This window comes from Bombina bombina, chromosome 11 (assembly GCF_027579735.1).
Source record: "Bombina bombina isolate aBomBom1 chromosome 11, aBomBom1.pri, whole genome shotgun sequence".
NCBI lineage: Eukaryota > Metazoa > Chordata > Amphibia > Anura > Bombinatoridae > Bombina > Bombina bombina.
The window spans coordinates 81,548,639-81,575,464 of record NC_069509.1 but is presented as its reverse complement, the minus strand read 5'-3'; the positions used below and the strand labels follow the sequence as shown (position 1 = coordinate 81,575,464).

The window sequence follows — 26,826 nt, the reverse complement described above, 5'->3', positions numbered from 1 at the left end:
TCTTCCTTGTTTATCCATTTCTCAGGTCCCCTGCAAGGGACAGAAAGCTACTGCAATCACTTTTGCAGGGTGGCTTAAAGCTTTGATTTGTGTAGCATACCTAGTATCATAGAAGTCTCCCCTTTAATAAAGATCATGGTCATCTGAGAGCCTGCTGAGAATGAGGAACATATCTCTGGTATATACAAAATGCCAGAAATAAATTAAAAGAGACAGTACCTCAATTTTACTGTAAATATGTAATAAGTGCCCAAAACTGTATGCAGTGTTAGCTTGTGTATATAACTATGTCTAGATTGTAGAATCCATCTAGATGGTAAATTCCCACAGGAACAGGGCCGTCAGTTCCACCTGTATTTGTTTGTTTGTTTGTTTAATTTTGCCCGGTGTCTTATATTGTATTGTATCACTGTTGTACTTTTATCTTTGTACCCATGGACAGTGCTGTGGAATCTTTTGGTGCTTTATAAATAAATAATATGTCCCCAGGCTATTTGAATCATGTGTACATGTTCGTACTAATAGCCTGTGGGCTATTCAAGTGCAAATATCTTCTTACCTGTCAGCACTCACTATCGTGCTTACCAAGCTGCAAGAGGCCATCTTGTGTAGTATGCATGGACAAAGGATCTAAGGAAGCAATACTCGGATGCACCAACAGAAGCAGGCTGCAGGACCAGTCCCAGTGACACCTGTGGCAGGCAAGTGACAAACTCCACAGAAGAATTACGCTCACTCCCAGTGTTCTCCTTTAAACCTCTTTCTCCTATTCCCGTCTCTCTGAGGGGTTTGAGAACCCCATTCAATCGATGTGGCATAAGCACTTCAAGCTTCACCATCCTCCTTGTACAAGGCAAAAAAAATCGACTAAGAAATCATGGAAAAGTGGGAGGGATTAAAGCTATGTTGTGTGGGGTGTTTTGCCTCCTCCTGTAGGGCTGGACTTTTATCCCACATGTGAAGGCTCATGGACTCTCACCATCTTATGAAAGAAAAACATATACTGGTGAATTAAGTTATAAACTCCAAAAATAAAATAATATACATGATACTTAAAAAGACAAAGATTTGTGATAAAATCCAAATACATAACAGACTAAACAATACTAGTATAGGAGGAGGAGTAGGGCCCTGCACCGAAGAGCTTACACACTACAGGTTGAGGGTACAGAGACATAAGGTTTGGTTTAATTCGTCACAAGGATTATGGTTGCAGCAGTGAGTCAAGTTCAACATTTACTTTTTGGGTAGGAGGAGAAACAGGAGAATTGGTAAGCCTCTATGGATAGGTGGGGTTTTCAAAGAGCATCTGAAGGTTGGAGATGGTCTAATGTAGTAGGGTAGAGATTTCCAGAGGACATTAGCAGCCTATGAGATGTCTTTCAGGCGATAGAGGGACATAGAGATAATAGGAGTAGAGAGAGACGTAGGTCAGAGGTTGATCAAAGAGAATGGGTCAGCGAGTATTTAGAGTTGAGAGAGAAAATATAGTTGGGAGTGAGGCTGTTGAGTGCTTTATAGGTTAGGGTTAATACTTTGAATTGTATTCTAGTATTTTTGGAGCCAGGGTAGAGATTGGCAGAGAGGAGCAGCTGATGTTAATCGGCTGTAAAAACAAACGCACTAGTTATAGTGGATAAAAAGGTAACAGGAATATATATGTCACATCTAGTGTTTGCAGGTTTCCAGTAGTTTTAGGGACAGTGTACACCAACATTTTTATTGTTTAAAAAGATAAATAATCCCTTTATTACCCCTTCCCCAGTTTTGCATAACCAACACTGTTATATTAATACACATTTTACCTCTGTGATTACCTTGTATCTAAGCCTCGGCAGACTGCCCCTTTATTTCAGTTCTTTTGACAGACTTGCATTTTAGCCAATCAGTGCTGACTTCTAAGTAACTCCACAGGATTGAGCACAATGTTATATGGCACACATGAAATAGCACTGTCTAGCTGTAAAAATATGTCAAAATGCACTGAGATAAGAGGCGGCCTTCAAGGGCTTAGAAATAAGTAAATTCGATGATAAAAGTTAATTGGATAGTTGTTTAAAATTGCATTCCTTATTTGAATCATGAAAGTTTAATTTTGACTAGACGGTCCCTTTAAAGGGACTTGAAACCCAAAATGTTCCTCTCATGATTCAGATAGTCGATATAATTTTAAACAGCTTTCCAATTTACTTCTATTAACAAATTTGCTTCATTCTCTTAGCATAATTTGTTGAAGGAGCAGCAATGTACTACAGAGACCAAGCTGAGCACATCAGGTAAGCCAATGACAATATGCATATGCATGCCCTATCTGAATCATAAAAGTTTGACTTGACTTTCCCTTTAAAGGGACATTGAACACTTTGAGATGGTAATATAAAATGATAAATCACATATATACATAAAATAATGCAGTGTACTTTCGTTATTTATTTTGTCCCTTTTTCCTGTAATTCCATTCCGAAATTGTAAGCTTTTCAGTTCCTGTTAGAAATGGGAGTGCAGAGCACTGTTCTATTCCACACAGCCATTGCTGTACCCTCTAGTGACCTATTTTCCCTGTCCCTAATTGGCCACAGCAGACAAGGTAACCTAAGTTACAACATGGCAGCTCCCATTGTTTTATAGACACAAACTTTACACTTAATTTGTCAATATTTGATCAACTAAAGAAACTTTAAAACATACTTTTACATGTTATTCTCTGATTATTTTTTTCTTTGAATGCATCACTTTATCTAGCATTTATTTAGTGTTTAATGTCCCTTTAACTTTGCACTGTAAAATATATGTAAACATTTGCTACTGGTTATAGGGGTCTGACAGGGGCTATGGTGATACAGGTCTGATATGAGGTTTGCTTGGGGCTTATAGCTGAATGAGGCTGTACACAATGTGGTATGAATGGGGCTCATATTATGGCTGACAGGAGCTGCAGAACCATAGGGATTGATGAACTACCCCCCTATTTCTGTGACTGACAGCTGGCAACCCTCTTGCAAGAGAACAGACTTTCCAAAGCTTCCTCTGTAACACGATTGGCTAATTACACTTGTAACGTCACGTGCCACCTCTGCCATTTATGAGTATTTTGCAACTCATTAATACCTTTGTCACCATTTTTGTCATATATATGCTAGAGAGAAGTGTTTACATGTTGCCAACGACTATTTGAACCCTGCTAGTTGTCACTAGCTACAAACACGCTAATATCATTTCTATTCCTCAGCCCCTGGTCAGGTAATTTTCGCTCTGAGGTGGCTTTTATCGATGACGAAGCTACCAGCAGCAAAAGCACTTATGAATCTCACTGTTTAATTTTCAATTGAATGTTTTGGATATACAAAATCATAGAGGTGCATGTATAAAAGTGTCCTTATGACAAAAAAAAAAAAGTATATGCGAATACAAAATCTTCAAATTTAACACAATATGGTCAAAAGAAGAGACGTTTTGGGGATTTACAACCCTCTGCTTTACTAATCAGCCGCCCTAGCGTTGGCGGTATAATCTGAAGGAGGCGAACCATGTGATTAACCACCGTGCTCCTAAAAGACTATGATGTAATCAAAACACGGCGAGTGACGCTACCTCACACCACTCAAACTCTGCTCAATGATTGGACAAATAGACTCGTTCTACAGGCGGGGTTTTCTCTCTGCTAAGTCAACCAAACCTAACTGAAAAGTTACGCCTCCTGCGTATGATTGGTCAAAGGCTATATCCAAGTAAAGGAGAATCATGAATATTACTAATGACGTTCCATATGTGTAATGTGCTGTGTTTGGAGCCCTACTGCGCTATATTTCCCATTCCATATCATACAATATCACATGACACAGACAGACACTGTTGCAATGTGAGAGCATTGAGCAAATGTTATATAATAATTGGTTTTAGAATATATAGATATAATTAACAGATAATTATCAAGTAATGTAATTGTATATATTGTACTATTATATTACTACATGCCTTAATAGGAAGGACATATTTGAGCACATATTTTTTCCAGGAGAGGAGGCAAATAAATGAAAGGGATATGAAACTCACGTTTTTTCTTTCATGATTCATATAGAACATGCAATTTTAAGCAACTTTTATTTAAACAAAAGATGCAGGAATGTAAAGCTTAGGAGCCAGCCCATATTTGGTTCAGCACAATGGATAGTGCTTGCTGATTGTTGGTTACATTTTACCCATCAGTAAGCGCTACCCAGGTGCTAAACCAAAAATGGGCCAGCCCCTAAGCTTTACATTCCTGCTTTTCAAATAAAGATACCAAGAGAACAAAGAAAAAATGATAATATGCACAGAAAGAGATAATTACTTAATGTACATGCCATTTTAAAAATGGTGGCTTGTTGGTATAAAAAAGTGGATCAACTGGGGGTTGATGATTGAATATAAAGAGCAAAATTCCTATGGACATTTATTATTGACTCTGACAGTCATATCATGAAACAGATCAAGACATTTAAACTGAGTTTTCTAAATTTTCACTTAAAAAAAATATTATTTTGGGAGGCTGTATTTATTCCCCACCACCACAAAAAGGCATATTTCACGTTTTTTCATTTTTTATATTAACATTTTAATACAATATTATTTGAGTGAATCAGTAATATAAATGTTGGGAATAAATTAAGGCCACTTGATTAAAAAAATAGAGTTGGCCTAGTTTATCAGACAAAAACAAAAATATGTTTGCTCCTTGTCTGTCTCGCTATGGACTATTGGGGTTATGTAATCAAATACTCGTTAAATATTAACTACTGAGCATATACCGTTTCTCAAGCTATATCTGAGGCGGAAGCAATCTATGTATATTCAGATACAAAATCTGTCAGAAGTGAACTTTCTCTTCTGTTTTGGATACACCACTATGTAATATATGTATATATATATATATATATATATATATATATATATATATATATATATATATATATATATATATATATATATATATATATATATATATATGGATATATACAATTTATATTGTATTGGAGTGGTGGTCTTGACAAAGGTTTCAAAGAATGCCGAAAAGTCGATTTTTTTAATGGATGGTTGATTAAAGATTTTTGTATTTTCTTTTGGTAAACCCTGTGGGTGGCTTTATTTGAACTAATTGCTATATATACAATTACTAATGTTTGTTTTCCTTTTTTTTTTTTACTTTTATTTTACGTTTCAAATATAAAGCATTGCTTATTTGGGTGGATTTTGTTATTTTTTTTATAGAAACAAAATTGTACTAAAACATTTCTACCATGCTTTTAAGAATAAATAGCAACATATAAACACTTATAATATTTAAAACTGTTTACAGTGTAACTACTACAACAGTTGTGGCCGGACTGTTAGCCGACGGACATTTGGCCGACAGACATTTGGCAGACGGACATTTGGCCGACGTATAATAGTCGGACACACAAGTGGCTATCAGATAACAGCCGGCCACGAGATAAGTAGATAGATAGATTTGATAGATAGATAAGTAGATGCAATAGATAGATAGATAAATTTAATAGATAGATATATAAATAGATAGATTCGATAGATAGATAATGTCACAGACAGAGAATTACAAAACGTGCGGGCTGGGACCCATGGTTAGGTTCCCAGAACAGAGCACTCCGGAGCGTATCTGCCCTCGGCCGAACTCAGAACATGCTTCGGCATTCTGTCCATCGGACAAATGTCCATCGGACAGAATGCTGTCAGCCAAATGTCTGTCGGCATTTTGTCAGAGCACCTACAACAGTATCACTTGTATTTATTCTACTAATGCTTACTGTGAGAGGAGAACAGTTCCCCCAATTTTATTGGTAGAGAGGATCACAGCTCTAAAAGCCTAACAATAAAATATTAGTTTATTTAGAATAGGAACAAACATTAAAATGTAACATTATATGTAATTGCCCCACCCTCTTCAACATCATCAGGTAATGAGTCCTTTTATTCAAAATATTTAGTTTGTTGCAAAAAAATATGCAACCATGTAATTTTCCAGTACTTTTCTCCTATTGTACATTTGTTAATGCCAAAGACTTTATATCAGAATGAATGTTTACTTTACATGTCTATCTGAGTGAACTGGATTTGTTCTATAGGTGAGAAGCACTGACTCATATTTAATAGTATTAATGTCATCTAAATTGTGTTCTGTTTATTCAATAAATATTAACAATAACATTTCTATAAACCAAGAATAAGAGATAGGAAATTATAGTACAATATAAAACATCATAATTCTCCAGAGCATTGATTAAAATATAATGCATTTTATGACAGTCCTTAAGGCAGTGCTTTCCAAACTGTGTGTCGTGACACATTAGTGTGTCGGCAGCAGTGTGTAGGTGTGTCCCTGCTTCAGCACAAATTTTTTTGAATTTAAAATTATTTTTACATTTTTTTTTTGTTTCCGCCTGCTTGCTACGCATATGACATGATTGACTCGTGATTGATACCTAGTGGGTAACAGATCAACTTAACCTATTGGTGCAGCTCAGTGGGAACTGCGACTATTCCCTTTGGTGGCTTTGGCAGCACATTGGCTCCTAACTGCACGTGTAGTCTCCCCAATCGGCTTGTGACTGCATGTGTAGTCAGTGAGTGGGATAGCAGTGTGTTTGCAGTGCGGACAGTAGTCAGAGCAACTCACAGAGCTCTGAGGGCAGCAGCTTAAACGCTGAGCTGAAGTCAGAAGTCAAAGTGTTTTTTTTATCTGCAGCTAGCTCCCGGTAGTGCATTGCTGCTCCTGCTCTTGATATATGGATAGGAAGTGGAAGCTTAAAAATGCTTGATGATGAAATGTGAGTGTCTTTATCTAATATTCCATCAAATATTCAGAAACTGTGTTCATCCCATTAATACAGGGAGTGCAGAATTATTAGGCAAGTTGTATTTTTGAGGATTAATTTTATTATTGAACAACAACCATGTTCTCAATGACCCCAAAAAACTCATTAATATCAAAGCTGAATAGTTTTGAAAGTAGTTTTTAGTTTGTTTTTAGTTATAGCTATTTTAGGGGGATATCTGTGTGTGCAGGTGACTATTACTGTGCATAATTATTAGGCAACTTAACAAAAAACAAATATATACTGATTTCAATTATTTATTTTTACCAGTGAAACCAATATAACATCTCAACATTCACAAATATACATTTCTGACATTCAAAAACAAAACAAAAACAAATCAGTGACCAATATAGCCACCTTTCTTTGGACACTCAAAAGCCTGCCATCCATGGATTCTGTCAGTGTTTTGATCTGTTCACCATCAACATTGCGTGCAGCAGCAACCACAGCCTCCCAGACACTGTTCAGAGAGGTGTACTGTTTTCCCTCCTTGTAAATCTCACATTTGATGATGGACCACAGGTTCTCAATGGGGTTCAGATCAGGTGAACAAGGAGGCCATGTCATTAGATTTTCTCCTTTTATACCCTTTCTTGCCAGCCACGCTGTGGAGTACTTGGACGCGTGTGATGGAGCATTGTCCTGCATGAAAATCATGTTTTTCTTGAAGGATGCAGACTTCTTCCTGTACCACTGCTTGAAGAAGGTGTCTTCCAGAAACTGGCAGTAGGACTGGGAGTTGAGCTTGACTCCATCCTCAACCCGAAAAGGCCCCACAAGCTCATCTTTGATGATACCAGCCCAAACCAGTACTCCACCTCCACCTTGCTGGCGTCTGAGTCGGACTGGAGCTCTCTGCCCTTTACCAATCCAGCCACGGGCCCATCCATCTGGCCCATCAAGACTCACTCTCATTTCATCAGTCCATAAAACCTTAGAAAAATCAGTCTTGAGATATTTCTTGGCCCAGTCTTGACGTTTCAGCTTGTGTGTCTTGTTCAGTGGTGGTCGTCTTTCAGCCTTTCTTACCTTGGCCATATCTCTGAGTATTGCACACCTTGTGCTTTTGGGCACTCCAGTGATGTTGCAGCTCTGAAGTATGGCCAAACTGGTGGCAAGTGGCATCTTGGCAGCTGCACGCTTGACTTTTCTCAGTTGATGGGCAGTTATTTTGCGCCTTGGTTTTTCCACACGCTTCTTGCGACCCTGTTGACTATTTTGAATGAAACGCTTGATTGTTCGATGATCACGCTTCAGAAGCTTTGCAATTTTAAGAGTGCTGCATCCCTCTGCAAGATATCTCACTATTTTTTACTTTTCTGAGCCTGTCAAGTCCTTCTTTTGACCCATTTTGCCAAAGGAAAGGAAGTTGCCTAATAATTATGCACACCTGATATAGGGTGTTGATGTCATTAGACCACACCCCTTCTCATTACAGAGATGCACATCACCTAATATGCTTAATTGGTAGTAGGCTTTCGAGCCTATACAGCTTGGAGTAAGACAACATGCATAAAGAGGATGATGTGGTCAAAATACTCATTTGCCTAATAATTCTGCACTCCCTGTACAGTCCAAAGACTGACATGACTAAGGACTAGAGGTCCGAAACGTTGTCTTTTCTGCTTTGAATATCCCAATAAAAGATGGAATTTTCTGCATAGTGGTGAGTGCTGCTGAATTCTTTGGACTGTGTTACTATTTTAAGGGTTTTGTGTTGTACCCTTACAGCTTGCACCACCTTGTTATCTAAGTGCTGTACCACTTGGACTGTGTTCATCCCATTAATCTCATACATCCCATTAAAATAGTAAGTAGCTATTGCTGATATTAATTTTTTTTTAATTCTTGCACATACAAACTGTTACTTGTAAATACATTTTGTTATTATATCATTTATCTATGTGTCCCTATCTCTTAAAACAAGTTAGTTTAACTTCCTGTTTGCTAGTACAACTGAATTACTGTGTCGCAAAATGATGTAGGGATAAAAAGTGTGTCACCAACATGAAAAGTTTGGAAAGCTCTGCCTTAAGGGTTAAAAATGCTCATCCTAAAATAGTTTAATAAAACAACTTTTTTAAAAAAATATATAAATATATATATATATCTATATATATATATATATATATATATATATATATATATATGTATATACACACACAAATATATATGTGTATATATATATTATATATTATATATATATATATATATATATATATATATATATATATATATATATATATATATATATATATATATATATATATATATATTTATTTATGTATTTGCATTTCAGGACGATTGGGATGTATAAAAAGTGAGATTATTGACACTGGTATGATATGTGCATTTATTGATCTGTCAGTGGCTTTGATCAGATATAAACTGCAAAAATAAAACTCCAGAGCACAACATATAAAGAATAACAACTGTGTTTGATGCAAGATCTCTATACTGTACTTAATTAAATTATTATAAGGGTGTCCCTGAGAGTGTTGTTGAGAGGATAGGAGGAATTCCTCTTGGTGAGGGGGAGGGACGGGAAAGTTCAGTGGGCACAGGGGGTGGCTACTGGGCTGGGCTAGCACAATCAGACCCGCCTCTCCCTTCACACAACAGCAGCAGGTTAGACAGTTGAACTGAACAACTTAGTGTTGATGCAGGTATGGGGGTCGATGACCTTACACCCCCCCAATAATCAAAGCATCCATTAACCCCTTCACTGCAAAACCCCGTTTCCAGGGGCAGCCCAGGGAGGCTGTGAAGGTTTTACACTGAAGAGGAAGAAAGAGGACAGATCTTCAAAAATGAACAGCCTGGGATTTGATGAAAGTTCTTTGGATCAGCTGGACCCTTCTCTGTCCCTGCATGAGTCCAGTGACATAGACACTGCACTGCTTAATGACATTGATGGTTGGTGACCCTGCATGTTTATATGGCATTATAGGGGTGGTAGCTGCCCCATCTCTCTCTCTCTGTGGCAGAAACTGCAGTATTAATTGTTAATTGTAAGAAAAAAAGTGAGGTTTGTGTAGATATGTCAATCATTCTGTTAGGGAATTGTGTAGTTGATTGGTTCCTAATAATTGCTCTATAATAATATAGACAAAGTTACTGTTACTATAACAGTTTTATGGTTAGTGGGAGTTTGACTGCCATTTATACTCAGATGAATGTTTGTTTTTTATTCATTTTCTTTTTGGTAAAGTTATTTTAGTTTGCTCTTAAACATACATATTATGCAAAATGTTTTTTGTTTTTTCCCCCCTGTTGTTTTCAGCTCTATGTAATTTTCAGCTCTAGACTGTGATTTTCAGCCCCATGTGCTTTTAGCAAAGCCCTCTATATATCCAACGGGCTTCAGAGACAGATCTTGGCCACGCCCCATTTGTGACATCACACGTGGGTTACTAGCGGTCATGACAGATGCTGAGATGGACATAGTGGTTTTAAATTGGAACTGCAAGATATCCCATAAATTGAAAAACCACTGCTGTAAATTATATACAAGGAAATATATGAATATTGATGTGAACTTAATTTGATTACTTGTAAAGTATAATTAGTTGATTGTGCCAATTAATTGTGAAGAAACGCCAAATTTTGTGGCACTAATTAAATGAGTAGGAGTTCACAATAACACTAGTCATTATACAGAGCAGTATGCATAGTATTACTATTGATTACTACTTGAGTTACCTTTGGGGGGCCCAAACATTTTTTGCACCAGGACCCTCTGTTGAGTAGGTCTGATACTAATCCTAGTCTATTCTAATTTGGGGAATTATGGGTTGTTGTTTCTTTTTTTGTTAATATAATTAGTTTTTATATTACTGTGTATGATATTACATTAAAAAATCTAGACATAATATTAATCATAATCTTTTTTTTCAATGTGTTGTTACCTTAAAGGGATACTGAACCCACATTTTTTCTTTTGTGATTCAGATAGAGCATGCAATTTTAAGCAACTTTCTAATTTACTCCTATTAGAAAATGTTCCTCATTCTCTTGGTATCTTTATTTGAAAAGCAAGAATGTAAGTTTAGATACTGGCCCATTTTGGTGAACAACCTGGGTTATTCTTGCTGATTGGTGGATAAATTCATCCACCAATAAACAAGTGCTGTCCAAGGTTCTAGACTTTATTTTTCAAATAAAGATAGCAAGAGAACAAATACAAATTTATAATAGGAGTAAATTAGAAAGTTGCTTAAAATTGCATGCTCTATCTGAATCAGAAAAGAAAAAATTTGGGTTCAGTGTCCCTTTAATCTGCCATGGTGATTTGTAACCTGTTAGATACAGAGCACAGCACAGCAACCCTCTTGGAATTAAAGTGTGAAGTAAATATCACATTTACTCTTTCTCTGTCAGATCCCTATGGAATTTGAGATGTATATATTGCTAACCCCTCTCTTATAGTTTGCCACTCAGGCACTAAAATATTGGGCATACAATATCTGTGGATCTTTTATCAAATAAATACATATATACAGGGCTGGGGAATTTCAAGTAGTTCTTTTGATAGTAAGATATTGCAGTTGGCAAGTACAAAATTTAACTTTTTCTTAATTTTAAGCATAAACCGGTGTGTTTAACACATAGTTAATTTAGCTCCAGAGCAGGGAATCGCTACTGGGAGCTAGCTGAACATATCTGGTGAGCCAATTACAAGAGGCAAATAAGTGTAGCCCCCTGAGTCTAGGTATGCTTTCCAACAAAACATACCAAGAGAATGAAGCAAATTATGTTAAATAAGTAAAATGGACACTTGATTAAAATTACATGCTGTATATAAATAATGAAATCTTAATTTTAACTTTATTATCCCTTTAAGGTGTAGGTGTTAGAGATTTAGACTGGACCATCTCGATGAACACCGCTACTACAATCCAAATAAATATATATATGTATGGTAATCTCTTATTTTAGCGTATTTTATTAGGAGCATCTGCCTAATTTAGTATTTTAGCGTATTTTGTTAGGAGCATCAGCCTAATTTAGTATTTTAGCGTATTTTGGTAACACAATGTTTATACAATGTTGCAAGTAATCAGACTGAATGAAAAACTGTGAAGCTAACCATTTCATGCCTTTAGTTTTTACTAGTATTATGCACTGTAAAATTATTAACACTTTATTGCCTAGAGTAACTAGTATCATGCCCTGTAAAATTAACCCTTTATTGCCTACAGTAACTTGTATTATGCCCTGTAAAATTAACCCTTTATTGTCTACAGTAACTAGTATTATGCACTGTAAAATTAACCCTTTATTGCCTACAGTATTGGGGTTAATAGTTTATAACTGATGGCATTGCAAGGGTTAATAGAAAAGAGATTGAATTCAGTATGTCAATATGTGCTGTTTTAAAGGCACACTGTACCCAAAATTTTTCTTTCGTGATTCAGATTGAGCATGAAATTTTAAGTAACTTTCTAATTGACTCCTATTATCACATTTTCTTCATTCTCTTGGTATTTTTATTTGAAATGCAAGAATGTAAGTTTAGATGCCGGCCCATTTTTGGTGAACAACCTGGGTTGTCCTTGCTGATTGGTGGATAAATCCATCCACCAATAAAAAAAGTGCTGTCCAGAGTACTGAAACCAAAAAAAGCTTAGATGCCTTCTTTTTCAAATATCGATAGTAAGAGAACGAAGAAAAATTGATAATAGGAGTAAATTAGAAAGTTGCTTAAAATTGCACGCTCTTTCTGAATTACAAAATAAAAAAATAGGGTACAGTGTCCCTTTAATTTTAGAAGCTCTCTGTGCAGTTTCTTCAAGATGCAACATTGTATTAAGAAACATTGTATAGAAAACATCAACAGTGGCTGGGAATTTAAAACGCTTGTTTCTCCCATAGAGAATAAAATACGCTAAAATAAGACCTAGAGTGTTTGCTGTGTGTGTGTGATATATATATATATTATATATACAGTATATATATATGTATGTGCAAATTCAGCAGTATGATGCAACAGAGCAAGTACAGCTGCCCAATGTTGTCTCTCAGGTATATCAGAGATCATCATAAAGAGTTGCCAAAGTTAGGTTTTATGCCCAGGCTAGAACAGTCCAGAGGGATTAACCCCTGCTGTGTGTATGAAAATGCCAACTAAAACAAGTAGAAATGTCATCACTTACTCAGCAGCAACAGAAAAAAGAGAGTGCTACCAACTATCACAGACAAAAACCAATGTCAGCAGCTCACAAAGGCCTACTATAATTGTGTAGCGGCGGTTTTTACAAAAATATAACTGATTATAAGATGCTAAAAAAGCAGCGTAATGTGATTTATATTGGGTGCAGGATTTAATTTTTAATGTGCACCTCCTGCCCTACACAAAAATGCACAATCTGTAATATAGGTTTCCTTTAAAATTCAGCCAATCAGATAGGGGGTTTAGCAAGTTTGCAGCATTGTGAAGAAAAGTTTTGCTTTTTTGCCCTCTCTAGGGAGTGTAGTTCAAACACAATTTGTACATAAAACATTTGCTTTTTCTTCTTTCTAGGTAGCATGGGACAAGCATATTGTTTTCATAAAACCAAGAGGGTTTTAATCCCTTTTAAAGTAAAATGACAGAGAACCGCCTTACTGAATGAGGGGGTTATACTATATATATATATATATATATATATATATATATATATATATATATATATATATATATATATATATATATATATATTATATATACTGTATATATGTATATGTATGTATGTGTGTGAGTGTATTCCAGTACAGAAAGTAGAGGTTTAGACAGAATCAAAATTATGATTGTTATAAGATTTCCTGAACAAATACAAACGCAAAAAAAGTTTCAGTTAGATTATAATATATATATATGTATGTATATAAATATATTAATAATTATAACATAATACAAAATGTGCAAATGTAAGCTGTTGTCAGTAGCACATTGTTCTGGGATTTGAATACACTGTAGGTTGTGTATGGGACATGCAGGAAGCCAAGCACAGGGTTAGGACCTGTGAACGTCCTGTAATAACCCTGAGACTTTTGTAGCTGAATGAACTGCAGTAACCTTGAGAGACAGGCTGAGCGTTTCCCAGTCACATAGGAAGGCGCACTCCTCTCTCCCTGATTGGTTCTGAGCAGTCACCTCATCTGAGAGTCCTCTCTTCCACCCAGGCTCCTTCTAGGGGTGGAGAAATAGGATTGAGAGGTGGAGCTGTATTAATAACAGAGACTAAGGAGGGGTGACTTTTATGGGGGGGGGGGGGGTTTCAAAGGGACAAACAAAATCCCTTGGCATTTCACTTTTTATATATATGAAGATCTTGGGCTGCCTATGGTGGGTGTGAGGTCTTGGGAAGGGGAGACACAGAAAATCCAGGCTGCCCTCACCCTCTCTACCTGTCATGGAATGCACTTATGAAGGTACTGAACCTTTGCAGACACACACCATTGGATCTAAACCTATGAAACACTGCCATCTGTTGAATTTAAACCTGCAATAAATTTTCTTTAAAAACAATTATTTTTTAATAATTCTATTGGAATGTTACTTTTTTTTTGTTTTTTTTAAATGAAATCATCAGTCTGTTATAATGATGCTGAGAGTGATTATGTGATATGCAAACAATATATTAGTGTGCAGTATTAAAATGTGAATACAGCATAATAATGTATAATAATAACGCTGATTAATAAAACCATAAACATTTAATTACAACTTAATTAAACTATTGATATAGAAAGCAATTTAGGAGAACAAGATGCTCAGAATAATGCCAGGATGGCATGTCGTTGGTATTTTAGTATTCATTTAGTGAGTGCCAGTACACTGAGCAATCTGTATTAGTATTACTGCTGGGGTACAGGTGAGTAACGTCCAGTTTCCCTGATAACTTATTTAAATATCATATTTTAGATTAGATCTATGACTGTTGCATTAGTCTGTTTAAGAATCAAACATAAGGGTCATGTAAAGAGTTAAAGACTTGTGTACAGTTTTACTGTGGCATCATACATAGAGTAAATGAATGTCCTGATAAGGGTTAATTTGATAAAATAATAAAATATGTTGCTGTCTATAGATAGTTTCAAAAAGGATTCCAATATAGCCCATTCAGTGGAATAGAGGGCATTTCAAATGTATAAAAGGTTTTGGTTTTCTGTGCTGAAAATACCAAAACAAGTTTTACAGGGTATGTCAGTCCATCACAAACAGATTCCAATTGTGGCACTTGTTCAGTTTAAAACAAAAAAAATTACATATTTGTAGCATGTTTTTATGCAGAATAGAAAATGTATTAGTTTAATAGCCCTTTAATTATCCATACAATTAGAGAGGGATTATACAGTCTGTGGTAATAGTCCAGTTGTGCACAACATTATACATTTCATTATAACATACCTAACATTTTTTGCTACCTGCTGTTTGGAAGATTAACCTCTTGGTTGAAAGAGATCGCTTCAGTGCTCTGCATGTAACATCATGCAGTAGTCTTTGGCAGTCAGATGGTTAATCTTTTCTTTTTTTTTAATTCTAAAGAGTATTGAAGATTGTATGACTTTTTTTTATGAATATCTATTATCTTAAAGGGATAGTCTAGTCAAATTTAAACTTTAATGATTCAGATAGAGCATGCAATTTTAAGCAACTTTCTAATTTACTCCTATTATCAATTTTCTTCATTCTCTTGGCATCTTTATTTGAAAAAGCAAGAATGAAAGCATAGGAGCCAGCCCATTTTTGGTTCAGCACCTGAGTAGCACTTTCTGATTGGTGTCTAAATGTAGCCACCAATCAGCAAGCGCTACCCAAATGCTGAACCAAAAATGGGCCGGCTCCTAAGCTTACATTCAAATAAAGATTCCAAGAGAATGAAGAAAAATTGATAATAGGAGTAAATTAGAGCATGTCATTTTAAGCATTTTTCTATCTAAATCATGAAAGTTTAATTTTGACTTAACTATTTCTTTAATAAACTTAATTATGATATTTTAGAGGCTTGTCCCTCTCTACTAGTACATGAGTAATGAGAGTTTTTTTTCTCTGACAGCCAATGGGAATGAATGGGGTATACAAGATATCTTTCTAGCTTTTTTGTTTGATTTGAAAGATTTTTTTACTTAAAGGGACAGTAAAGTCAAACTTGAACGTTGATGCTTTAGATAGAACATGAGCTTTTTGTCAAATTTTCAATCAATTTGCTTTGTTCTTTTGGTATAGAGTACATCTAGGTATGCTAATAGGTGCTCAGAAGTGTGCATGTGTCTATTACTCTATGCCACAATATATAATATTGCTACAATGTTGCAAGACACTGCTGCTGTAGAGTACTAAAGATACATGCACACTCATGAGCACCTATGAGAATACTTAGATTTACTCTAATTATACCAAGAGAACAACACACATTTGATAAAAGAAGTAAATTGGAAAGTTGTTTAAAATTGCACGCTCTATCTGAATCATGAACGTTTAATTGGTCGTTAAGGGTTTTCTTGTTTATAATCGTGCGGGTCCCACTGCAAGCAGTGGGACTGCACTGTTATACCCTCCCTCCTTCCTGCGGTCACTGGAAATAGCGCTGTGCTATTAATAATGCAATCCCTATAAAATGATAAGCAATGTACCCTGTGATGGGGTTATAATCCCAGGGCTAAGTGATGAAGGTTTGAATTTTGAGTATTAGACGAGAGAGTTGCTTTCTTATTACAATTACTGTTTTCTCCATTAATTGGGTAATAGAATACTTCATTTGCATTTGTTTGTTTTTGGAATACAGCAAGACTAAGCACAATTTATGTGCAAATCTGCATCTGTACAAGTATATTATTGGTTTGTTCTCCAACTGTAATTATCTCTTCAAATGCGAGATGCAGCGTTTTTAAGCCATGTTTCTACAGCAACAGAGAAAAAAAAACTATGCAGATTGATTTTTATTTTAAATTGTTGATGAGATTGTAAGGTATAGTTGCAAGACACAGTTTGTGAACCCTTTGTAATTACCTGGATGTCTGTGGTTTGATCATTAAAATTCTAGACAAACACAATCTGACTAAACTAATAATACACAAACTATACTACTTTTCATATTTTTATTGAAGACATTGAATAATCATTCACTTTACCGGCTGGAAAAAGTAAGGGAACCCAAAGCTATTTGGAGTCAGGTGTTTTACATAAGGAGGTGAGATTGTAAGTGTGGGTTGCACACTAAATGAAGGCAAACAAAGCCTGGTTACTGCCAAACCTGTTCTTCTCAAGAAATATTGGTTAGTGTGAACCTTGCCGTGATCCCAACAACTTTCACAGAACCTTAGAAGATGCATTATAGAGATGAATTAAGCTGGTAAAGGTTACACAAACATTGCTAAAAAAGCCTGGATGTTCATCAACCCATAGTAAGACAAATTGACTACAAAGAGAGAAAATTCAGACCTGTTACTTTCTAGGACTTGGCGTCTTGCAAAGATCACCCTAAGAGCACAATGGGCAATCCTAAAAGAGGTGAGAACATTGCATGGAACAAGAATGGTGTTCATTGAAGGACATCACGAAGGAAACCACTGCTGTAAAAAAACAACATTTCTTCTCAAGTTTGATGAAGATCCCCTGGATGTTTCATAATGCTTCTGCCAAAATGTGCTGTGGACAAATGAGACTAAAGCTGAACTTTTTGGAAAAAATGTACAACCCTAGTGTGGAGGAAAAAGGATACTGCACACCAATACCGCATCCTAACTGTAAAGCATAGTGCAGAGAAGATTATGGTTTGTGGCTGCTTTTCCGCCTCTGGGCCTAGACGCCTTGTAATTATATAGGGAACAATTAATTCAAAAGTGTATCAAGACATTTTACCGGAGAATATCAGGGCAGCAGTCCATGGCCTCAAGCTAAAGAGAGGTTGTGTTATGCAACAAGACAATGACCCAAAGCATACACGTAATATCAACTAAAGAATGGCTGAAAAAGAAGAAAATTCATGTTTTAGAATGGCCAAGTCAGACTCCTGTCCTTAACCCAACTGAGATGCTGGGGTATGACCTGGAGATAGTTGTGCAAAAGACAACCCAGAAATATTGATGATCTGAAACAGATTGGTATGGAGGAATGGTTCAAAATCAATTGTCAACGTAGTACAAGTCTTATAAGCAGCTATAGGAAATGTTTGGTGGAGGTTGTTGCTGCTAAACTAGGAGCTACAAGTTACTAAAGTCAAGGGTTCACTTGCTTTTTTTTTTTCCGGCCTGCACAGTGAATGATTACTCAATGTCTTCAATTAAACATTGAAAGGTAGAACTGGTTGTGTTTTCTTTAGTTTGGTCAAATTGTATTTTTCTATAATATATTATATAAGATCAGACCATATTTTATGGATAATCAATACAGAAATCCAGGTAATTCCATTTTTTTTCTTCCTTCCTCCTGGGTATCCGTAATTATAGATTGATAGATTTTGTTTTTCTTCTGAGAGGAGAATTTGTCCTACAACAGACAAATTACCTGCCTGATGGATTTTTGGTTATTTGTTTTGTAATATTTATAAAGGGGGGACAGCAGACAAGATTAAGAGACCCAGTGTTCTCCTCTTTTTTGTTTTTGATGGCTTTTACTGCATTCTTCCCATCTGACAGAGTTGACAAATATCTAAATATTGATTGATATCCATACTATTTATATCTAAGTTTTATGTAGATAGGTTAGAACTAATGTTACTTTTTGGATTCTAGAACATAGATTATGTATGTCATAACCCTATCTATGTTATATGATATATTTATGTTTAAAGGGACAGTCTACCATAGAATTGTTATTGTTTTAAAAGATAGATAATCCCTGTATTACCCATTCCCCAGTTTTGCATAACCAACACAGTTATATTAATATACTTTTTACCTCTGTGATTACCTTGTATCTAGGAACCTTCTTCCAGGCCCCTGATCACATGACTGTGACTGTTTATTATCTATTGTCTTAAATTTAGCATTGTTTTGTGCTAAATCTTAAATAACCCCCTGTGCCTGAACACAGTGTTATCTATATGGCCCATGTGTACTTTCTGTCTCTTTGTGTTGAAAAGAGATTTAAAAAGCATGTGATAAGAGGCAGCCCTCAAAGGCTTAGAAATTACCATAGGAGCCTACCTATGTTTAGTTTAAACTAAGAATACCAAGAGAAAAAAGCAAATTTGTTGATAAAAGTAAATTGGAAAGTTGATTAAAATTAAAAGTCCTATCTGAATAATGAAAGTTTAATTTATACTAGACTGTCCCTTTAAAGCTGTTCCAAAAGGAAAATATTGTCAGGTGTTGTTATGGTTTTCTGAATGTATGGGCTTGGAACTATGTTGATCTGGATATGGATGTATTTCTTTTTTCTGTTTATGGAAATTTCGCTTTTGTATCTATATATGTTTGGAATAAATAAAAAGATTAAAAATAAATAAAAATCCAAAGGGTTCACTAACTTTTTCTTATAACTGTGTATGTATTTATGTATGTGTGTGTGTGTGTGTATGTATTCCAGTACAGAAAGTAGAGTTTTAGACAGAATCAAAATTATGATTGTTTTATATATATATATGTACAAATCCCCAAATCTGGAATTCCAAAATCCAGACAAAACAACAATTTATCTTTTCGATTACTGTATTGTACTATCTTTCTTATGGTACTATGTATTAAAAAGTATTAAAAATTTATATAAAACTGCCTTTAGATTTTGTTGTTTACACTTGGTCAGTCAATTTGGATAAAAGGGTTTGTATATGTGTGTGTGTGTGAGAAGCGCACTCTCAGGAACAAACAACCAGCTCAATAACTTGTTAGCTTGTTCTATGGTGATTTACCACCTGGGTGCAGCTTCTTTTTAGCCCAGTAATGCTTTTCACAGAGTAGAATGTTGCTGTAGTATATCTGATCAGTCCAGCACCGAAATACCAGGCAATTCCCCTGAACAAGGCAACCCCAGATATAGATAGATATTTATATATTAAATATGTATGTTACAGCTGCACTAATATGGTTATATATTGTGTTCTCTCTTCAGATATGCTTCAACTCATTCACAATCAGGACAGTGATTTTCCTGGGTTATTTGATTCCCCTTTTGGCACAGTCAGTGCCCCTCTACAAGATGTTGGTAGCTCTGCAGAGCTCCCTGGAGGTGCATCCATGAACTCCCTGGAGGGCTTGCTGTCAGCTCCCACTCCTTCAGTCCCCATGAAGATGTATCAGCTTCCAATCACTGGATTCCAAGGATCACAATCTACCGGTACCTCACAGGACAAGCTTGGGCAGCCCTCCAATCAAACACCACAGAAGAATGTAAAGGAGGAGCCCATGCAGATCTGCTCTGCTCCTCCAATGCCATCTGCTAAACTTCAGCCTGCTCCGCAGAACTTACAAAACATGATGTTTGGGCAAACATTCATGGCTCAAGCCCAGCCTACAATAAATGTGCAAACTGTGGTGGGAGGATACCAAGAGCCTGTGGCTTACTCAGGTAAGTAGGGGGATTTTTCCATATATTGATCTTTGTTTCAATTTTTGTTGTCTGCTGTAACTAATTTTCTGTTGAAGAACGAGAAATATTCAACATAGCTGATAGGTATTGAGCATAGGAACATTATACGTTTCCTCTATAGTGGCAAAAGTTCTTATGCTCAGTACTTGTTAACTATGTTGGGCAGCATCACATTTGTTATTGAGCTATTCCCTGCGTATAAATATGTTTTCAACTCCTGCAAATGCATTAAAGGGACACTAAACCCTAATTTTCTTTATATAGATTTTATGCTGTTTCGTGCATAAAAATAAACCAATTTCTACCTTCGCAGCTACTCCAGTGTCCTCCCCATATATCGTTGTGTACAGTTGCTTACCTGTTCTGTCCAGAACAGAAGGTTGTTTTTTCCAGAACTGAAGGTTGTTCGTTCTTTTTTTTTTCTCTCTCAAAACCCTGAAAGACAGGTAGCACAGCCCATCAGAAATTGTACAGCCTACTACAACAATCAGTGACGGCACTCTCCCGCTGCCTTCGTTACTGATCCTTTGCATTTAGTGACAGTGTTATAAAGGATCAGGAAACCAGCCAGTTGGAGTCCGCTTGTTCACTTAAAGGAGAGAAATACATTTAAGACCTAGAGATAAGCCCCAAGGCAGAACCTGCTGTGATCTGAGATGTCATCACAGAAAATGCAAAATGTCTTCAGAAAGAATGTGACACATGTAGGAGCTGTTAGTGCTTTTGCTTTGATATGCTGCTTCACATCAGGCTGTTTTCTTCAAACCGTACTGTGCTCTGACTGCACAAGTTTTCCTTAACACAGTGCAGCCAAAGCAAAGCACTGTTTGATGAAGAAAACAGTAAAATACGGAGCAGGTCTACAAAGCGGCAGCACATTTATTGATGACTGGCTCTCAGGGATTTGTTTCAACCCTGCCCTTTAGCCTTTCCAAGTTTGCAAAGCTGTTGTGACCATGGAATGTTAGACATTATTGTGAACAATGCATCTTATTACTCAATTTTTACTCTATGGTTATGTGATGCTAGAACAAGGGCTAAGGAAACAAACTTATTGAAGAGACATTTAAAAACTTTCAAACTTTTTTCTCTGCAGCTAATTTTCAATGCAATTTTCAACTGCTGCAATATATTATAAAACTTTCAAAATTGCTTTATTCTCCAGTTAATCAACACATTGCTGGTGCTTTTGTGTAACTGCCTAATTTAAAATTGAATTTCAAAATAACCTGCAGAAAAGATTTCACTAAATAAATTATCACAGAAACAGCATGAGCGTTGTTCCTTATAGTGTACGAGTCACTGTACAGTAACAAATTCTATAAAAATAAAAGATTTACCGATCCACGTTTAAAATGTGGAGTAATATGGCCATTTAGTATAGTCCTTATCATATTGTTTTTACTCAATAGATGTTCCTGTCCGGATTAAAGCTATTTTATTATTTATTTATGCTGGTTGGTGTGAATATTCTGACTCTAGAGATCAGTTGTGCACAAACATGCAGTTCCAGTTTCAAATGCATACCTTAATTCTATGAAATTAATGTCCCTTATTTATCTGTAGTGTACATAATAGGTGAAGTTAAAGGGACATTATACACTAGATTTTTCTTTGCATAAATGTTTTGTAGATGATCCGTTTTATATACCCTATACAGCTTTTTAAAAATAAATAAATATAGTTTTTGCTTATTTTTAAATAACATTGCACTGATTTTCAGACTCCTAACCAAGCCCCAAAGTTTTAGGAAAATACTGATGTATACCTACTCCAGCTTGCTTCTGTTTGTGTAAAGAGTCTTTTCATATTTAGAGGAAGGGGGAGGGCGGAGTGTCTGCTTTTGTTGCTATAGAACCACTTTCAGTGGGTGTTCCAGCTAAACTTTTTTATCAGTGCTAAACTGGGAGCTTCTAAGTATTTTTTAAAATGTTTTATACTGGATTTTTAGATCAGTATCTGTGCATATTATTCTTTATAGAAGAGTCTATTACATGCAGTTATATGAAAATTTGGTGTATACTGTCCCTTTAATGACTCTTATTTATTTCCCCATAGTAGATTAAGCTAATATCCATTTTGTTATCTGACCATAAAAGTTGCATTAGGTTTTTATTGACATGCTATGATTTCCCTAATAGGTTTCTGAAAGCCTAATGCTATTAGTCACTCCTCAGGAAGAATTAGGTAGGCTGGGTGCAAAATGAATTTATCAGTGCTAAATTCAATTTGCATTTTTGTATATTTTATCAGATTTTGGGTATTCTGTTTGCTGCAGCTAGAAAATAAAACCTATCAAAGATCTAACCAGTGCTTGTTGTAGACCATAAGACTTGTGGGTGCAAAAAGCTGAACTTATAGGTTCAGAGGTATAGATTGTGGACTATTGAAAAACATTTGCAGCAATAAGGCATAAGGTGTTAATCTGTTCTAAAAACGTTGATACTTTGCTTGTAGGTTAATCGGTTGGAAGACTGCAGAAAAATGTACAAGATGTTTACTGTCTCTTTAAATGGAAATAGCAATAGCGAAGGGATTGCAACTAGTGGTTTAGAGTATATAAATGGGACATTCTTTCTTGTTCCAGGTGAAAGGCTAGGGGCCACAGAGGATGCCCTGAGTCCTGCAACTGGCCCCCTGTTGCCTAGCAGTGAGCTAAAACCAAAAATAGACATTGTCAGAGAGACAGTTATTTTGGGTGTTCACTATGTGCAAGGGTCAATCATGATTCAGACTCAATAGGGAGTGAACAAACTATACGGGGCAAAGGTTCTATTGTCTAATACCATTTAACCCATTGAATTCCATTCTGTGCAATAAACTGCATCCATCCAATGCAGCTAAAGGGTTAAAGACTCGCTATTATCATCAGATTTTAGAATTAAAAAAAATATATAAGTAAAAAAATAGTTTGCTTGAGTCTGAAACCATATAAACTCTAACTCTAATACCCATTAATCAGCATGCGTCTGCAGATTGCATGAGTTATATTTGGAGTAGCAGATGCACTACAATATATATTTCTTTGCTTTGCACTTCTAATCTATGAACAAGAAGAGACAGAAAGAGTGAAATAAGACAAATAGAGAGTTATATAATGGCTGTATACTCTCTGCTGAAAGTGAACTATGGTTAGTTAAAAGGACAATAAACCAAACATTTCTCTTTAATGATTTAGCTAGAGCAGGCAATTTTAAACAACTTTCTAATACACTCCTATTACCACATTTTCTTTGTTCTCTTGCTATCTTTATTTAAAAAGCAAGAAAAATGGGCAGTCTCTTAAGCTTTACATTCCTGCTTTTAAAATAAAGATGACAAGAGAACGAAGAAAATGTGATAATAGGAGTAAATTAGAAAGTTGCTTAAAATTGCATGCTCTATCCAAATCATTAAATTAAAAATTTGGGTTTAGTGTCCCTTTAATGATGTAACTGCTGCACACATCAGCAAAATTCTTGAAATGCTTTAGTTTTAGTGTTGAATTTTATTTTTTATTAAAGCGATGGTGAAGACAGTACCTACTAAACATTATTTTTTAAATAAAGTTTGTACCTAATCATATAAGACCGTTTTTTTTATGTGCAATATTTTTTTAAAAGAATCTCACTTTACTCAAATTAATCCAATCATTCCGTTGTCTAATCCATCAAATACAGTACAAATGCAAAGTCAACAGATGCATAAAAATAGACAATTCAATAGCACTTACTTTGAATTTCAGATGAGCAGTATATTTTTTTTTTCTGACAAATTTCAAAGTTTCTTTTGATGTCCCTATCCACTGTATCATGTGATAACCAATCACAGATTTATACATGTATATACAGTGAACTCTTGCACATATTCAGTAGGAGCTGATGCACATAAAAAGACTGTGCACAACTTGATACTGGAAGTAAATTTCATTCTCTGTCTACATTAAATTATAAAAGTTCAGATTGACTGTGCCACCATTGTAAAAAAACAATAATAATAATTTTCAAAGGGTCAATGAACTGCCACTCAAAAGGTAGGAATGTATTTAAAAATATTCTAGCAAACACTATTTTTAAATAATGTACACATCCTGCATCAAGGCTTTGCATAGATTATACATAGTATACATTGTGTGTCATCATTTTAATTACTGTAACCATGTGCAGCATAAAAACATAAAACAAAAAGAGTAATATGAAAGTCAAAATTAAACTTGATTCAGATAGAACATTTAAAGCTTTACAATTTACTTGTATTACCAAATGTACCTTTCTCTTGATCTCCTTTGTTGAAACTCAGCCCTGTTATATGAGTTTATACTGAAGTAGGTTCAAGAAAGTGCACTGATATTATAGGTAAAATATTGTTGCAAACACTGCTTATATAGGTCCAAATTTATTATAATTGCAGGTGGGCTAATTAGTGAACCGGTCCGCCTGCACATTTAACAAATGCCACCCCCTGCTCTACACAAACCAACTGTGCAATACCAGGGTATGCCAATCACCCAGAATGAGCATGTGTTTAGTGTAGGGGAATCTGATCTTGCCACCTCTATAGTGGCGGAGAGGCAAAAGAAGCAGTTACTGCTTCTTATATAATTTGCATTAGAGAGCCTGCTCCACATAGCTTTAAAGGCTGTAAATGCAGATTCAAATGTTCACCCTACCCTATAGAGTTCAAGATACATGCACACTCCTGAGTCTACCTCAGTATGCTCTCATGGAATAGAGCTAAGTGTCAACAAAGAAGACACAAATAAAAATGTAATTTGTGTAATAGAAGTAAATTGAAAAGGGAAAAGGAAAATAAAAAAATTAAACTTAAATTATTCACATAGAGCATGTAATAGTAAGACACTTTAAATCACTTATATTTTCAAATTGACTTTGTTTCCTTGGTATCCTTTTTGTTGATAAAGAATATGTACATATCCTACACTACTGGGAGCTATCTGGTGATTGGTGGCTACACATATTTGTCTCTTGTCATTGGCTCACTAAATGTGTTCAGCTAGCTTTAACTACATATGTGTTGAATACCTTTACAGTGGTTAAACACACAACTATATACAACCGTTATAAACAATAGTTCAGTAATAAAATGCTGTAACATACTAGAGCACTTTCATTTTGCACTTATATGTCGCTTTAATTTTGACTTCCATGTTCCTTTAGGAAAGTCTAGTGCAGTGCATCAAACATGGTGGAAGCCAGAGAACACAGCTCTTAAAAATCTTTTCTGTTCTGTTATCTAAAATGTTGTGTTATTATATATATAAGATCTGTGCAGAATACTTAGTGAGCCGTTATGGAGTAAATTGTTTATGCATATTGTAAAAGATTATTTTTTAATTTTTGTTTTATTTTGTATTGGATGGTTGCAGTCCCGCAGAGCGTTGCTGCCTCACAGAACATTGTGAGCCAACCAATTCAGAATGTCGTTGGGCAGCAGATGCAGAATGTCACTGGGCAGCAGATGCAGAATGTCACTGGGCAGCAGATGCAGAGTGTCACAGGACAGCAGTTGCAGAATATCTCAGGACCGCAAATACAGGGTGTCACAGCACAGCCTTTGCAGAGTGTCGCAACTCAACCGTTGCCAAGTGTAACACACTCCTCTACACAAAACCAACATACCCTTACTGTTCACACTCAGAGCATCACCCCACAGCAGTTTCTGACTACTGCCAGCACCTCGCCTGTCACCCCCCAAATCCAGCAGGTCCCGGTGAGTTAGAATTCTGTATTGAAATTCAACACTAAAAACCCACAAAGGTCCAGATTCAAAATATTTCCCTACTTGAGCACACATAAGTCATTCACAATAATTAAACTACTGGTGAGCCCAATAGGGATATACTTAAAATCTTGTTTGTTAGGTTAGGGCTGGGAAATTCTTGGTTGTCATTGAGCCACTGCTTTTAGAAATACAATTTTGACTATTATAATTTGATGTTTGTTTTTGGACTACTCCACATGTATCTTAAAAAAAATAAAACATCAAACAACCATTTTCTAGCTCCTAGGAGTTGTGGTTCCTCTGTTTTCTGAGAGGCTGAGTGCTTGAGGGCTAGATATGAGAAACTGCAATAGAACATGCAGTGAATTATTTTTAAGCAGTTATCCTAAAGTACTTACACCTCTATCTTTCTCTCCTTTTCTCTGTGGCAGGTTCTCCTGCAGCCTCATTTTATTAAAGCTGACTCACTGCTGCTTACTGGAGTTAAAACTTCTGGCATGACCTCACTGGGTACTACAACAACCATGCAGACCACGCCACTGCAAATGCCGGTGAGCACAGAGGGCAGAGTATGGGTTTAAGTTATCCCTTCTATACAGATAAATACCCTATTTTAATTTAAGTATTTTGGTAATACTTTCCTTTAAAATAATTTATCACAATTTCAGTATTGCTTTATTACATCGCTGATACAAACCCACATCTAGTAATTTAATTACT

At 35.7% G+C, this 26,826-nt stretch overlaps 1 protein-coding gene across 3 annotated transcripts in view; it reads left to right on the top strand.

Annotated features, from left to right (window-relative positions):
* The first annotated feature begins 9,481 nt into the window (after positions 1-9,481).
* SREBF1 (sterol regulatory element binding transcription factor 1) overlaps positions 9,482-26,826 on the top strand; it is a 121,283-nt gene continuing 103,938 nt past the window's right edge. For 2 of the 3 annotated variants that reach the window (XM_053694332.1, XM_053694334.1), the window contains exons 1-4: positions 9,482-9,788; positions 19,909-20,364; positions 25,751-26,094; positions 26,538-26,657. In XM_053694332.1, coding sequence (XP_053550307.1) covers positions 9,683-9,788; positions 19,909-20,364; positions 25,751-26,094; positions 26,538-26,657 — 1,026 coding nt within the window. In that variant the 5' untranslated portion in view covers positions 9,482-9,682. Of the gene's footprint in view, positions 9,789-14,135; positions 14,286-19,908; positions 20,365-25,750; positions 26,095-26,537; positions 26,658-26,826 lie in introns of those variants that run through there. The other variant, XM_053694333.1, reaches the window with a different exon arrangement.